The sequence below is a fragment of the Mastigoproctus giganteus genome, chromosome 1 (assembly GCF_048544385.1).
Source record: "Mastigoproctus giganteus isolate SK-2022 chromosome 1, ASM4854438v1, whole genome shotgun sequence".
NCBI lineage: Eukaryota > Metazoa > Arthropoda > Arachnida > Uropygi > Thelyphonidae > Mastigoproctus > Mastigoproctus giganteus.
The window spans coordinates 267365403-267380803 of record NC_143575.1 but is presented as its reverse complement, the minus strand read 5'-3'; the positions used below and the strand labels follow the sequence as shown (position 1 = coordinate 267380803).

At 36.1% G+C, this 15401-nt stretch overlaps 1 protein-coding gene across 1 annotated transcript in view; it reads left to right on the top strand.

The window, feature by feature from the left end:
• LOC150091953 (serine/threonine-protein phosphatase 2A regulatory subunit B'' subunit beta-like) overlaps nt 1-15401 on the top strand; it is a 120096-nt gene that overhangs the window by 39338 nt on the left and 65357 nt on the right. Inside the window, exons 2-3 of the mRNA XM_090377535.1 lie at nt 6085-6312; nt 6465-6568. Of these exons, the coding sequence (XP_090233661.1) occupies nt 6085-6312; nt 6465-6568 (332 nt within the window). The remainder of the gene's footprint in view (nt 1-6084; nt 6313-6464; nt 6569-15401) is intronic.

The window sequence follows — 15401 nt, the reverse complement described above, 5'->3', positions numbered from 1 at the left end:
CCTCTAGAAAAGGCCATAATCAACAGGGTGTGTGTGTGTGCGCGGGGGGGGGGGGATGGCTGCCGTTTTAAAGAGAGTGCCCTTTCTCAATATTTTCCAAAAACTCATCAAGCGATTTAATGCCATTCGAAGAAATTGACGTACAGAAGAAGGAAAAATGGTAGACCTCTGTCTTCATTGGTGCAAGCTAAACAAAATAAACTATACCAAGACCGATGGCCCATAACAAGTACAAAGAAAGCAGACATGATTTCGTTATTGCCTTATATATTCCCCCTTGTCACCATAATTTCTATAAAAATTTGTTGATGAAAAGAACACTAGATCTGCTGAAGTGCCCGAAGATGAGTCTCAAATTATGCATGTATATACGTGTGACTAAAAATGTACCCACTTTTATCCTTTTTTTTTTTTTTTTTGTGCAAAAAAATTTGTGATTTTAATTTCAGTAATACATTATTGACCATTGCTGTTTAAATAAAACAGCATTGGTAAAAAAAAAGTGATATTACTTATTCATTCAATCCTGAATAATAAAAATAGTTAGCAATAGGACTTTGTATTCCACGGAAGAATGGAAAATATTCCAGTTAAAGTGAATTAAATCCATTTTTTTTTATGTTTAAACCCAAATTTTAAAGGATAAACATTTCAAATTCTTAGGAAATTCAAAGACTATTTTCAAACAAATATTGACATAATTTATTTAAATTTATCAAAAAATGAATTTTTTATTTGCTCATATGCAAAAGTTCATTTTTTTTTCAATACTGTTTGAAAGTGACTTGGTTCACTATCTTTCTGACCCATTCATTTATACTTATTCAGTTTGACAGATATCTCAAGTATTTTTTTTGTATTAGTTGGCGCATCAGCTTCTATGGCCATATTGCACCTCCCAAAGTTTTTGCATTTTACTGTGATCCAAGCCAGAGGCGGGAATCGAACCCGCAACCTTTGGGTTGCCAGGCAGGCACTTTACCTACCTGGCTAGCCCGGTCGGCGATATCTCACGTCAGGGGCAGTCTGTCAGTTAGGTATAATGTATGCATTGCATGTATTGTTGTTAATTATTATAAGTATATGTATTTTATGTTGAAAGAAAAATAAGTTGAAAATATTAGGGTGGCTATATCCCTGTTTGCACATCTGAAGCCAAATATCATATGCTGGCCCTGCCTCATATGAAAAAATTTGGGAACTCTTAAAATAAAATTAGATTTTAATGAGAGATAGAAGGCAATAGTGAAAGTAAATTAAATCATAAAAGTTATTTTAAAATGTACAAGCAACCATTCATTATGTGAAAAATTACTCTTATATTTCTTCAGATATAACTGTATAATTTTATTACAGTATACAGTTTTTCTTCACTAATTTTTAAGTATATTATGTCAGTTTATTAACTAGACATTGGAGTCTAGTTTCCATCTCCAAAAATATTTATCTTTCTATTTAGAGCATTGACACTTTGAATTCATCCCCCCACCATTAATACCGGAAAAGGAAAGAAGCACTTATCCATGTTAGATTTCAATTTTTTAAGATTGTAATTTTCAATGAATATATATGAGTTCTTTCAGAGAACTGCATTCCTATTGCTGTAGAAGAAATTAATGAAGAGCAAGAATCTCCTAGAAATACTGTATTTATGGCAGAAACATGTAATAGAAACTTTTGTATAGACAATTTTTTTTTTTTAAGAAGTGGTGGTGAGGAATTTGTAATCCAATAAAATTTATTTGATTTCAAACATTTCTAACTTAGCATCGGTAGTGGCATATGATACAAGAAAGCAGGCTTATACAGCATCAGCCAAAAAAAAAAAAAATTCCCATTTCATCCATCCATTTGCTCTAAAAGTTTGTCCAGTACTTCCTTGAATTTATTTAAGCTATCAACTTCCACAACAACAGATGAAAGTTTGTTCCAGCAATCAACTACCTGCTGGCTAAAGGTAAATTTCTGCACATCTATTCTACAACTGTCTTTCCTCAATTTGAATTTATGCCCCCTCAGATTTGTAATCTGAGCAAGAGAAAGAATCCCACCAAGATTGTGCCTGCTCAACCCATTCAAGGCCTTATACACCTCAATCAGATCATGTAGCCTCCAGACACTGCAATTTGCAGAACTTAAGCTTTTCTTAAGCTTTCCCTTCAACAGTCTTGTTGCCCTTCTCTGTACTTGTTCTAACAACTCTACATCCTTCCTAAAATGAGGCCCCCAGACCTGTATTCAAGGCATGGCCTGACCATTGCCTTGTACAAAGAGATAATCACCTCCTTTTCCCTACTAGCAAAATCCCTGTATATCATTGACAAGACTCCATGACTTGCTCTTGTAGCCTGTCTACACTGCTCAGAAAACTTCATGTCTGATTGCACTATTTCCCCCAGGCCTTTTTCATTCTCTACCATCCTGAGTGTAGCACCACACAGTTGCTATGTTTCTCTGGGTTACTGCTACCCATATGCAGTACTTTGCATTTGTCATGTTAAACTTCAGTTGCCACTTCTCAGCCCATCTGCCCAACTTTTCTAGATCCTGTTGCAGTAGATCGTATTATCTGCAAACCTTTGTATCATCTGCAAACTTCGACATTAAGCCTGATATATCTTTATCATTATCATTGATAAATATACAAAACAACAATGGGCCCAACACCTGAACCCTAGGGCACTCCACTAATAACATTAGTCCACAAAGAGAGGTGTCCATTGATTGCCACTCTGTCTTTTTCCACTCAACCGTCCCTTTATCCATAGCAGCAATTTGCCCTTAATGCCATACTGCTCAAATTTGTACAGTAGTCTTTCTTGTGCAACAGCATCAAAAGCTTTCCTGAAATCCAAGTATATGATTTTATTTTTTTTGCATCTAGTTCCTTTTTGACCACATCATACCAATCAAATTGGTCAGGCAAGACTTTCCCTTAACAATCCCATGCCATGTCTGAATTATTACTGCAATCTTGTCTAGATGATCCTGCAATGCTTCTTTAACCAGTGACTCCATTATTTTCCTCACAGCAGAAGTCAATCCCCCTTTGTGAAGTAGAGATACATTTGCACATATCCAGTCTGTGGGGACCTGAATCCAAGGATGGGTAGTTGATTGCTGGAACAGACTTTTTCTGTTGTTGTGGAAATTGATAGCTTAAATGAATTTAAGGCTGAACTAGAAAATCATTTGGAGTGACTGGATGGGTGAAATGGGAAGGATTTTTTTTTTTTTTTTTTGGCTGATGCTGTATAAGCTTGCTTTCTTGCATCATATGCCTCTGCTAATGCTAATGCTCTCTTGATTATGGCTAAGGATTTTCTTACTTCCTTTGCTGCTGCCTCCTTTAATAAAATTGGATATATCCCATCCACCCAGGTGCCTTTCTTATGTTTAACTTCAACAGTTTCTCCTCCACTTTGCGCTCAGTTATTACAAATCATTAAGCTCCCTTTTAAGGTTTCATAACCTTCTGTCTTCCACTTCTTTACAGAATCCCTCATGTGTAAATGTAGATGCAAAATACTTATTCAGTTTGTCAGTTAATCAACCAAGTGGACCAACCTGATTCATCCCCTTCCTTCTAGAGTTCATATTAAGTAAAGAAGTCTTTGCTTCCTTTGCCAAAGATTTCTCATAATCTGCCTTTGCTTGCTTAACCTTCTTTGTGACTTGATTACAGACTATCTTATATCTATCATAGGCTTCTGTGTTGCCTGATAATTTATATGCTTCCCATGCATATTACTTCTCTGCTGGAACAGACATACATTTAGGCCTAAAATTTGAACAGTATTTCTTAGTTAGTATGAAAAACCTAGCTTCCAAGATCAATTCCTTGAATGCTTCCCATTTAGAATTTGCTGTTGGTAACATGGTCAGTTGATAAAAACCAAGATCTCAGCATTTCATTGTGAAAATTATTGTGTGGGATCAATAAATATTATATTGTGTTGTGGATATCAATAAATATTGCATTGCCATATATTAGAATTATTAGTGTTATGCTGGGAAGCAATAGTTATTCCAAGTAGAGAAATTAGAACTCTTTATTATATACAGAAGGCACATTGCTGTATACAACTCCCTTCACGGCTACAAGCCAGGGGTTTACATAAAAGAAATTACACAACATAATAAACAAAGATGGAAAAAAAATCAAAAAACAGCATTATGACTCCAGAAAGGTTTTGAACACTGGAGTGATGGATCCATGGCAGTGATAGATAGGTCCTCTGGAGCAGGTTCTAGAAGGCGCCTCTGTAGCCGGGTGGGAAAGAGCAGCAGTCCGTAGCACACGCTTCTTGATTAGACTGGGGTTCAAGCCCGTCACCACCAAATACGGAGGATGCGGAAAGGTCAGGGAATAACCACCACATATCCCGGAGCAATATGGCCTTAGTTGCTAATGCTCCTAAAAACCAAATAACAAACAAACAAACAAGCAGGTTCTAGTGTCCTCTGACATGGTCCGGGGAAGGAAGTTGACAGAGTGCTTTCTGCCTATATTTCTTATCGACTGCGAATTTGTAGAGGTCGCCGTCCAAGGAGTTTGTCTTGCAGCATTTGCACAGATAGGAATCGATCAGATAACTTTAACAGGTTTGGAATGGCCTGAAGGATTGGATTAGCCCTAAGGCTTGGGACCAAGATCCTCCAACCACAGTTAGAGTTAGCCCAAAAATCTGGTATTGAAATAATGCCAACCATCATTTTGATGACAAAGACGAGTCTTCTCTCGTGAACGATGACAGGATGACGTCTGATGTTGAGAGCTGCTGCCATCTGGGTAGTCCTTGGTGCAGGGAGAAAGCCGAAATTTCCATGTGGCCCACTTCAGTAGCCAGAATTCCCCTGTGAAAATCTGTCTAAGATGGGTTGTAGCAGTTAAAGTCCAGACTTCGGCCCCATAGAATATGACTGGATAAACACGTTTTAATATATCTGCACCCAACAGCCTGGTCATGGACGTGCATAAGTTGTTGTTTAATCATCCACCGGAGTCGACAGAACTTTATTTGCAAATGATCTATGTGCGGTAGAAAGGAGAGCTTTTGATCAAAAATAACTTATACAACAATAATTATTATTATTAGCCATATGGTGCAAGGAAGCCTGAGGTTTATGCTGCACCAGCCAAAAAAAAAAAAAAAAAAAAAATTCCCGCATCACCCTGAAAGAGAGAGAGAGAGAGAGTCAGAAGTAGGAGGGAATTATCAAGAAAGCAAGAAAGAGAAGAATGATATCCAGCTCAGGACCCTGGGTTTGCCAAGCCCATACTCACCAGATGTGTGAGCCCTCTGGAGTAAATAGTGAGATGATCAACATTTGAAATATCATTGTGTGTGTGTGAATGAGGTGAAGTACTGAAATAACTGTCTTGGTGGGGGGGGGGGTAGCACCATATTACTAAAAGTAGCATTATACTTCTCCTTTTAGAGAAGTTTTGCTTATTAGTAGTGAAATTTGTGGTGGTAGCCTTACATTTTTAGAGATCAGTACTTTTCATCAGACTGTGCACTTTCTCCACCTGTACTATAAAAGTGGACATATTGCCTATTATATGCAAAATGAATAAAATTATTTTATATTCTGAAAAGATCTGTGATGCATATATTTCTTATCGATAAAATAACTTTTGAAATAGATCAGAGATATATCCTGTATAGTAAATAGCAGATAAGCTCTATAAGATCTGTGCATGTACTCATGTTAACCATTAACATCAAAAATGTAATTATGTCCTAAAGTTCTTTCTTTTAGTTTCTATTTTGTATATTTTCGAATTTCTACTGATTATTTTCCTTGGTTGAAGTTCTTCTGGATTGTGTATTTAAAAACTACAAAAGAATTGTTGTGCTTGATAGCACACTCTTCAGCTCTCTCTGTCCCTCTCTTGCAAAGTGATGTATATTTCTTTTTTATCATTATTAATTGATATAGATAACTTCTAATGTTCCTTCAATAACTGAGGTAATTAAACAAAATTTGCACAATAATAGCATTTATATAATTTTTGTATTCCATAATAATAAGCATAATAGCAAAAATAATAATAAACTAACTTGTTTGTTTTTTCAGTCCCTTCGAACTTATAAGGACAAAGAAAATGTTGACCCTTCATCACGTTCCATTCCACAGCAGTATAACAAGTTTACAACTCATTCTGTGTACATACCAACATTTTACTTCCCCAAAGGACGCCCAATAAGTGCTAGTGATACTGAAAATCATATACAAAAAATTAAAGCAGCCTTTTCATCATTGAATGGAAGAGTCACTAAAGACCAGTTTAAAGTCATTGTTAAGGTATTTAGTATTTATTTAAGATCTAATTGAATAGTCTCTCCTTAAAATATGACCATACTTTTTATATTTGACTATTAATATCAGTTGGTTTCTAAGTTGCAAAAAAAAAGAATGTATTTAACATAATTCTTTTTTTTTTTATGTGTATTTAGGCATGTGGTCTTCCTCTTTACTGGAAAATGCCTCTTTTTTTAGCTGCAGGAGGGGATAAATTAAGTTATGTAACATGTGATAGGTTCCTTGATTATTGGCAAAGGTAAGCTTTTTTTTGAACTGGATATTCTGAGAGGTATTAGATAACCTAGCAAAATATTTTGCCATACTTAAAAAATTTTGGATATCAGTATATTAAAAATTTGTTAAAATAAAAAGATCAATTTATATTATTTAATTTACTTGTACCATTTATTTGAACCTCTAATACAAAGTACAGCAAAGGCCTAAACCTGAGCACTGACACAGAATGAGCATTTAGAAATCATACAGATTATTACTAAGTATGTACTAAGTATGTTACCAAAGTTCACTGATCACTGACCCACGGTAAGCATGTTGATCATGCATGTAAGGCTCATTGGCTTGTGACTCCTAATAGTTCATTAAAAGTATGGGAAGAGGGTTGGATCTAATTAATAGATCATGCTACTAATTAGAATCGGATCTATCAAAGATCAGGCAATGATACTGTTATATTGATTTAGGTACAGTGATGGCATTAGGTCCACTGAAAGGGATAGTTACAGTTTGTATTTCGATTTTTAAAACTTTCAAAGGTCTGGTCTGGTCCGGTCTGGTCCGAAGATGTACCTTATACAAGGGGATAATCACCTCCTTATCCCTGTTTAAAAATTCCTGTATATCACTGACAAGACACCATGAGATACTCTTGCAGACCAACTGCACTGGTCAGAAAACTTCATATCTGCCTGCACAATTACCCCAGGTCGTTTTCATTCTCTACCTCTATCAGTATAGGACCACACAGTTGATACGTTACTCTGGAGTTACTGCTTCCCATATGCAGTACTTTACATTTGTCAATGTTAAACTTCAGTTGCCACCTCTCAGCCCATCTGCTTAACTTTTCTCTGCTTAGTGTCATTAACAACCCTGCCGACCTTCGTTCATCTGCAGACTTGGACATTAAGCCTGATAAACCATCATCAATATTATTAATAAATACAGAAAACAACAATGGACCCAACACTGAACCCTGGGGGACTCCACTAATAACATTAGTCCATGATGAGCAGTGTCCATTGATTATCACTCTGTGTTCTCCCACTTAACCATCTCTTTATCCATAGCAGCAATTTGCCTCCAATGCCACACTGCTCCAATTTGTGCAGCAGTCTTCCATATACAACGGTATCAAAAGCCTTTCTAAGATCCAAATGTATGATATCAAATTATTCCCTGCATCCAGTTTCTTTGTGACCAAATTATAGTATCCAATCAAATTGGTCAGACAAGACTTCCCCTTAACAAAATTTGTCTAAATGATCCTGCAGTGCTTCTTTAACCAGTGCCTCCATTTATTTCCCTGCAACAGAAGTTAAACTAACAGGTCTATAATTACTTGTGTCACCCTTTGATCCTCCTTTGTGACTTGGGGTCACATTTGCACATCTTCAGTCCATAGGTACCTCCCCTGAATCAAAGGAAACTCTCATAATTATGGCTAAGGGTTTACTTACTTCCATTGCTGCCTCCTGTAATATAACTGGATAGATCTCATCCATCCCAGGTGCCCTTTTTATGTTTATCTTCAACAATTTCTCCTCCACTTTCCTCTTAGTTATTACAAAATCATCTAGCTCACTGACAGAGTTTAATTCACATCTAGCATTCCCCTCCCTGAATAACTCCTCATGTGTGACTGTAGATGCAAAATACTCATTTAATTTGTTAGCAACCTCAACAGGATCATCAACAGTTGAACCATCGATATGAAGTGAACCAATATAATTCATCCCCTTCCTTCTAGAGTTTACATAAGTAAAGAACTCTTTGCTGTTTTTCTTTGCATCCTTTGCCAAAGATTTCTCGTAATCTGCCTTTCCTTCCCAACCTCCTTTGTGACTTGGTTACAGACCAGCTTATATCTATCATATGCTTCCGTGTCACCCATTAATTTATATGTATCCCATTCATTTTTCTTCTCTGACATCCATTTAGGCCTAAACTTTGAATAATATTCTTAATTGGTATGAAAAGCCTAGTAGCTTCCAAGATTAATTCTTTGAATGTTTCCCATTTTGAATTTGCTATTGGTAACATCATGAGTTGGTTCCACCGTATAAAATTTAAATACTGTCTCAGACCTCTGTAGCCGCCTTTATGAAAGGAAAAACCCTTCCCTTTACCCCTGCTGGTAGTTACCTCTTTGAGTAAATCCCACTTCAGCACACTGTGATCACTGCCACCTAGTAGTTCCTTTATCTACAGATTCTTAATGCATGAAGAATCACTACTGATAATCAGATCAAAAATATTACAAAACAATCATCCAATAAATCCACAAAAGCCTTGCTAGTGTGTGAGTGACCAACCCATCAAATTCCAGTCAATATCTGGGAAATTAAAATCCCCAATTATAAGACACTGTGATTTACTGGCCGACTCTATTTCTCTGTACAGTTGTTTATTATACTCATCAGAGTCATTAGGTCTATAACACACTCCTACTCTCAATTTTGCTTTCCCAGTGCTTATGTTACACCAAACTGATTCAACACTGCACTGTCCAGCCATGTCGACTGGCTGTACTTCCTTGGTTTTATGTGTTTCTTAACTAATAGCATAACCCCTCCTCCCTTCCTATCCTGTCTATCCTTCCTGTATATATTGTAGTCCCCAAATTCCATTTCTGCATTCCTTATATCTGTGTGACACCACAACTCTGATATCCCAATGATATCTGCCTTTGATGTTTTGACCACCACCTCAAATTCATCTAATTTATTTACCAAACTCCTAGCACTGGTGTACACACACACAAGTATACATGAGTACAGTAATACCCCGACTTACGCTACCCCGACTTACGCGAACTCGGAGTTACGCGGTTCTTGATTTTTTCGTTTGGCAACGCTGCCGCCCACTATCTTCAAGGTCGTTTTTCATATGTTATCGATATACGGTGCGACGGCGGAGAATGAGAGCGAAAGATGAACAAAATTCAACTTTGCTGCTTTAATGTTTTTTATATCAGTGAAGGGGAAACACATTTCACCATAATAACGTAAAAAGCAACACAATTCCAGCTATCGGTAAAATCGCAAATGCAATTAGACCGAGTTTACTACCAGTTTATAACAGATTTTACTAGCAGAAACGCAACTGGATTTTTATTGTTTTATGGTAGTAACCCCTAGAAATGTGAGGTGTTAATAGTGTATCTCTGCCTTTATGGTGTTGTCTATTCAGTTGCTACATGCGCGCAGCTTTGTTTATGCGTATCAAGCGTGCCTCCTCGTTTTGTAATTGCGCTTTATTCCCTAAAAATGAGTAAAATACTTAATTAAAAGGTGTGAAAAGGAAGCGTCCTGGTGAAGACACTGCAGATTCAGAAAGAAAAAGAAAAGCAATTATCGATGAACAGAGGCGGACTGGGTCAAAAATTCTTACCCGGGAAAATTTATAGTGGCCTCATACTACGGTTTATGGCCAAAATCACACTGGCCCACCTGGGTTACACTGGCCCCGGTAAGGCTTATGGCCAGTCCGCCTCTGTCGATAGAGAAAAAATATGAAATTGTGAAACGCTTTGAGCAAAATGAAAGACCATGTGATATTGCACGTGCTACAGGCCTAAATGAAGCAACGGCAAAAAGCACATGACAATTGCAAACTTGACAGGTTGAAAATTGAAAAGGGCTCAATTGTAAAGGGCTTAAAAATTTTAGAAAACATAGACTCCAACGAAGAACGCGTTATAGCTACAAAGCAAGGAATAAAAAAATTATTAGCTTGCTACGAAGAAATTCTGCGTGAAAAAAAGAAGGCGCTGTGTCGTCAGACGAATTTGTTAGATTTTATGAAGCCATCGACATCGAAATAACTTTTTAACGTAAGTGATTTGTTTTTTTAATACATATTTTGTATTAATATGTATAAAGAACTGCAATTTTATTAATATTTTTCTTCTAAACTAGTGTTTTTGTTAGTCCTTGGTCCCAATTAAGCAAAATTTATATGTATTTATATGCAAAGTTGTACCCCGACTTACGCGAATTCGACTTACGCGATTTTCGTCGGACCCACCTATCGCGTAACTTCGGGGTATTACTGTATACATGCACCTGTTCCTATTCTTAGCTACTCTAACACAGCCCATGTATTTACTTGTTCCGCAATGATTCCTAGCAGTCTCTGAAATCCCCTGCATCTTGTTTTCCAGGCTGCTACTCATTCCAGTAGAAGCAGTGCAAGAATCACTTTCGCCTCTGCCAGCAGCTACTGTTAATCTATTAGTCCGTGTATCCCCCCCAATCTAGCAGTTTTCCGACCCACCTAACACTGCCTCGATAACATCAGCAAATATTCTTGCACCCTTTCTATTTAAGTGTATCCCATCCCTGTAGAAGCAGTCTGCCCTGTTAACAAGCACAGACCAGGCTGAAAAAAATTCTACCCCTTGAGCCTTGCACGATCTCTCCATGGCTGAATTGATCAAAAAGGCTCTCATCATGCCTGGGCAGAATTGCAGACACTTTCAAATTCAACCCTAACTCAAGGCTTTTTTTTAAATACATTTTCCATCTTTATTTGAGAGAGACCATTCAGTGTGCCTTAATTTTCAAAATGTTGAGAAATAATCCAAAATCCTTAACATTCTGAAAATCTTTCAGTATCTGTAAGTTCTCAACTTCCTACCAATGTGACTGTGTTTTCAACCTGGAAACAATTAAGCCCAAAAGTCATGCAAGATATGGAAGTAGATCTTCGTGTCTGGCTATCTATACTCAGCCGACCGGGCTAGCCGGGTGGGTAAAGTGCCTGCCTGGCAACCCAAAGGTCGCGGGTTCAATTCCCGCCTCGGGCTTGGATCAAAGTACTGCAAAAACTTTGGGAGGTGCATTATGGCCACAGAAGCCTATGTGCCAACAACTACCAAAAAAAAATCTCTACTCAGGCTCAGGATAATGCCACATTTAGGTAGTCTGGGGTCTTGGCACACAGTTGCTTCAGGGCTGTCACAACCTTGAGGCCCAGCAGTAACTGTACTTCTGCATCCTGGTAAATCCATCCTTGCCAGCATTGAATGAATGTGACATGTCCATCAGTAACAAGTCTCCCATTTTAATAATGCCCAGTATTCATATTATATTCTTGTTATATTTAATTGTAAATTTTTAATTAAAGTAACAAGAATGCTGATGAATATTGAATATTATTATTGAGTATTGATTTTAAATTATTGATAAAATTAAAATGTAAATAAAAATATAAACGTAATATTTAAATATATATAATTAAATAAAAAAATTATCAAATAAGAGTTTGTATTTGTAGAGGTGCTGTTTAACTTGCATTTAAAAAAAAAGGAAGAGAGTGTATGGAATTCCACTTGATGAAATTCTTCTTGTCTATGAAGAAACTTAACTGTGACATGGTGAATTGTACTAGTTATGTGATGTAGTAAAATTGTTATGATTCAGTTTGATTTTCTCTTTTTTGTTTTCTGTATTTATTTACATGTGAAACTCCTTGTTTTTTTTTTTTTTTTTTTGTTTTCTGTATTTATTTACATGTGAAACTCCTTGTTTTTTTTTGTTTTTTTTTTGTTTTCTTAGCCAATGATTTTTCCTAATTGGCCTTTGTCAACCTAACTATTTCTATCACACAGAAATGGTTTAAATTGGCAAACTGAAACAGTATAGTACACATTAGGAATTAATACATGCAAGAGCAGGTCGTCACCTCTTATGCAGTGAAATACAGCAGGGTCTGTAAAATCTGGCTTTCATATCAACAATCACATTTGTCTTTAAGAATCCATACCAAAAAGAGTGACATTTCTTTCATTATAAGATTCTTGCAGAACTGTCTTGTCCTTTAATTTGTTTTTTCAGCCAGCAGGATTTAAACTGCATTGATAATGGTAATGGTCTTACAGCAGAACAAACTTTCCTTTGCACTGAATTTCCTAGTATTGCACTACTTTTAAACAGATAGCCTCTATAAAAGATTAACTGGCAGTTTGCATTAAAGGATAATGCTACTATGACAACCTGTTTCAGAAATAACTGGTTGCATATCAGATAGCAGGTGGTCTTTAATGACAACACACAAACAAAAGAGGTATAAAGAAAACCTGTATATAAAATCAATTTTCAAAGTTGTAATATGGCTAAAGCTATCAGTTGAAAATAGTGTAATACCAGGGCAGCAGCTTGTTCTGCTGTGGGAATTAAGGCCATTGTATTATTCACACAGATTAAATCCCCTTGCCCACAAAAACAAATGAAAGGAAGATGGTCATTATAAATAATGATTACAATGTAAATAAAAATAAGTTCAGTGTATGCTTAATATGAAGTGTGGCTATTAAATAATGAGACTGTGCATACAGCCACTATACACCAAGTGCCACCTGTGAAACAAAGACACAGTTGACCTTTAACCTTTCCTTAGTTTTCTGCCAAGCTACATTCCAGCACGCTCATTTACTTGGCAGTGAGACAGGTTTTCATTAGCTTATGTTTTTGCAATTTGCCAGAAAAATGACAGACAAAAGAATCGAATTAACATCAAATTTTTAACAAAACTGAAGAAAACTAGCTGAAAGGTATGAGTTTTTACATCGTTTATAGGGAAGATGCTATGTCAAGAGCTGATGTGTTTGAATGGCATAAAAGATTTTCAGAAGGAAGAGAGACTGTGGAAGATGTTGAATGACCAGGCCATCCAGTATCCATGAAAACTAATGAAAATGTGGACTGGATGAAGACATTGATTAGAAGTGATTGTCATTTAAGCATTAGAATGATTAAATCAGAACTCAATATGGCAAAGAAACAGTTATACAAATTTTAACTGAAAATTTAGGCATGAGAAAAATTTGTGCCAAAAATTTTGAATGAAATTTAAAGAATGAGAAGACTCGGTTTATGAAGGTGTTTTGAAAAAAATTCAGGAAGATCTAGACTTTGAGTACTGTAATTAGTTGCGATGAAAGATGGCTTTTCAAGTATGACGTAGAAACTAAAAAACAGTCAGTGCAATGGAAGACAAAACAATCTCTCAGACCAAAAAAAAGCAAGAATGTCAAAATCAAAAATGAAAACCATGCTTCTTGTTTCCTTTGATATTAACGGAATTATTATGGCTGGATACGTCCCACCAAATCAGATCCTCAATAAAACAATACCACATTGAAGTTCTGACAAGACCGCATGAAAAAATTCAATTGAAGAGACTTGAATTGTGGAAGGATGGCTGGATGCTCCAGCACATGATGCACTCTCTCTTTGCCAATTTCTAGCCAAAAAAAAAAAAAAAAATCCCTGTGTGTGGACATGTACCCTACTTGCCAGGCCTAGCCCTTTGTAACTTTTTTTCTCTTCCCTAAACTGAAACGTGTACTTAAGGGAACTCATATTCAGTCCATTGAAGACATTCAGAAAAAACGAAGGAAGTGAGGCTTACAAAAGATGACTTTCAGAAATATTTCTGTGCTTGGTACTCAAACCTAACAGTGTACTCTAACCTAAGGCAATTATATTGAAGTGGATAATCTGTAATGTAAAATATTTATTTATTTATATATTTATTTTATTGCAACAGTCTCATTATTTAATAGGCCACACGTTGTATTTATTGAAACTGCTCAACCACTATGTACCTGTATAAAATCTGGAAAGTTTTAAAATTCACCACCTCTCAATCCCTAGGAATGCTAGATTATAAAGAGCTTACTGTATATCTTCCACAAGCTCTTCTCATTTGGTCCTCATTATTGCAACTGTTGTGCTATAAAAGACCTTGATAGTAGTGGATAGTTAGGCAGCTCAACAAAAACAGAATAGTTTGTTTAGTTCATATCTTTAAAATTCACTTTCATCCTCTCTGTTTTACACCAATTGGGAAGTATATTAAAGCATAAAATCTTTAATCCCTCACTAAATTGAGGTATAGTAATTTTGATCCCCCTTCCCTGGACTCTCACACACACATCCTGTTGCTCACCTGGACCAATTTGAAGGCCACCTCGGTAACTTGGATTGGTGTTTCTATTAAATATCATCCACTTAGTAAATATGAAGAGTATTTGAAAAGTTTATGGTTTACAATGAAAAGAATGAAGTTGTCCAAATGTGAATCTACTTTTATTCCGCATTGTCACTTCTAAAGGCTCTGCACTTGATGCAGTCCCCCCCCCCTTATTTTATTGATTGATTATGTAAAGCTCACTTCCTCAGTCCTTGGGACTGAGGAGCGATATCTCCTGGACCCTGTGAACTTTATTACTTGCTCCAAAATGTTACCCTTTCAAGTGTTTTTTTCAGAGTAAAAGAAAAAAAAAAAAAAAGGCAGTAATATAGAGAGTAATCATCATACCCACCCAATAATTTAAGGTATGAATCATCATACCCACTTGGGTGGGTACGATGATTCATACCTTAAATTATTGATTTTCTACATGGTTACTCAAGCATTGGGGCATTGCTATACAGGAAGAGGATACCTCTGGAGATTTTTCCCATGACATTTAATATTTAATTTCTTGTGAAAGTCAGTAGTAAGGAAGAAAAATATTCACCCATCATAGATTTAAGCCTTTTGAAGGTAATCAAGGAATACATAGCTAACAACTCTCCAGATTATAATGGAAAAATCCATCTTTTTTACTCAAATTGACCTCTTCCATCTCACCATCATAGTATAGTTAGTGACAAAGCATGTGGTCTTTTTTGTAAAAGTTCAGATTTTCTTTATCTTTTTATTTTCACAAAAAATAAATAAATAAATAATACAACTGCATTAAAATTGGAATTTTTTCTTTTTTTCTTTTGTGGATTTCTGTTTATATTTATGAAAAAGTTATCCATCTGATGGACAAAAAACTGACGGCCGTTTTTTTT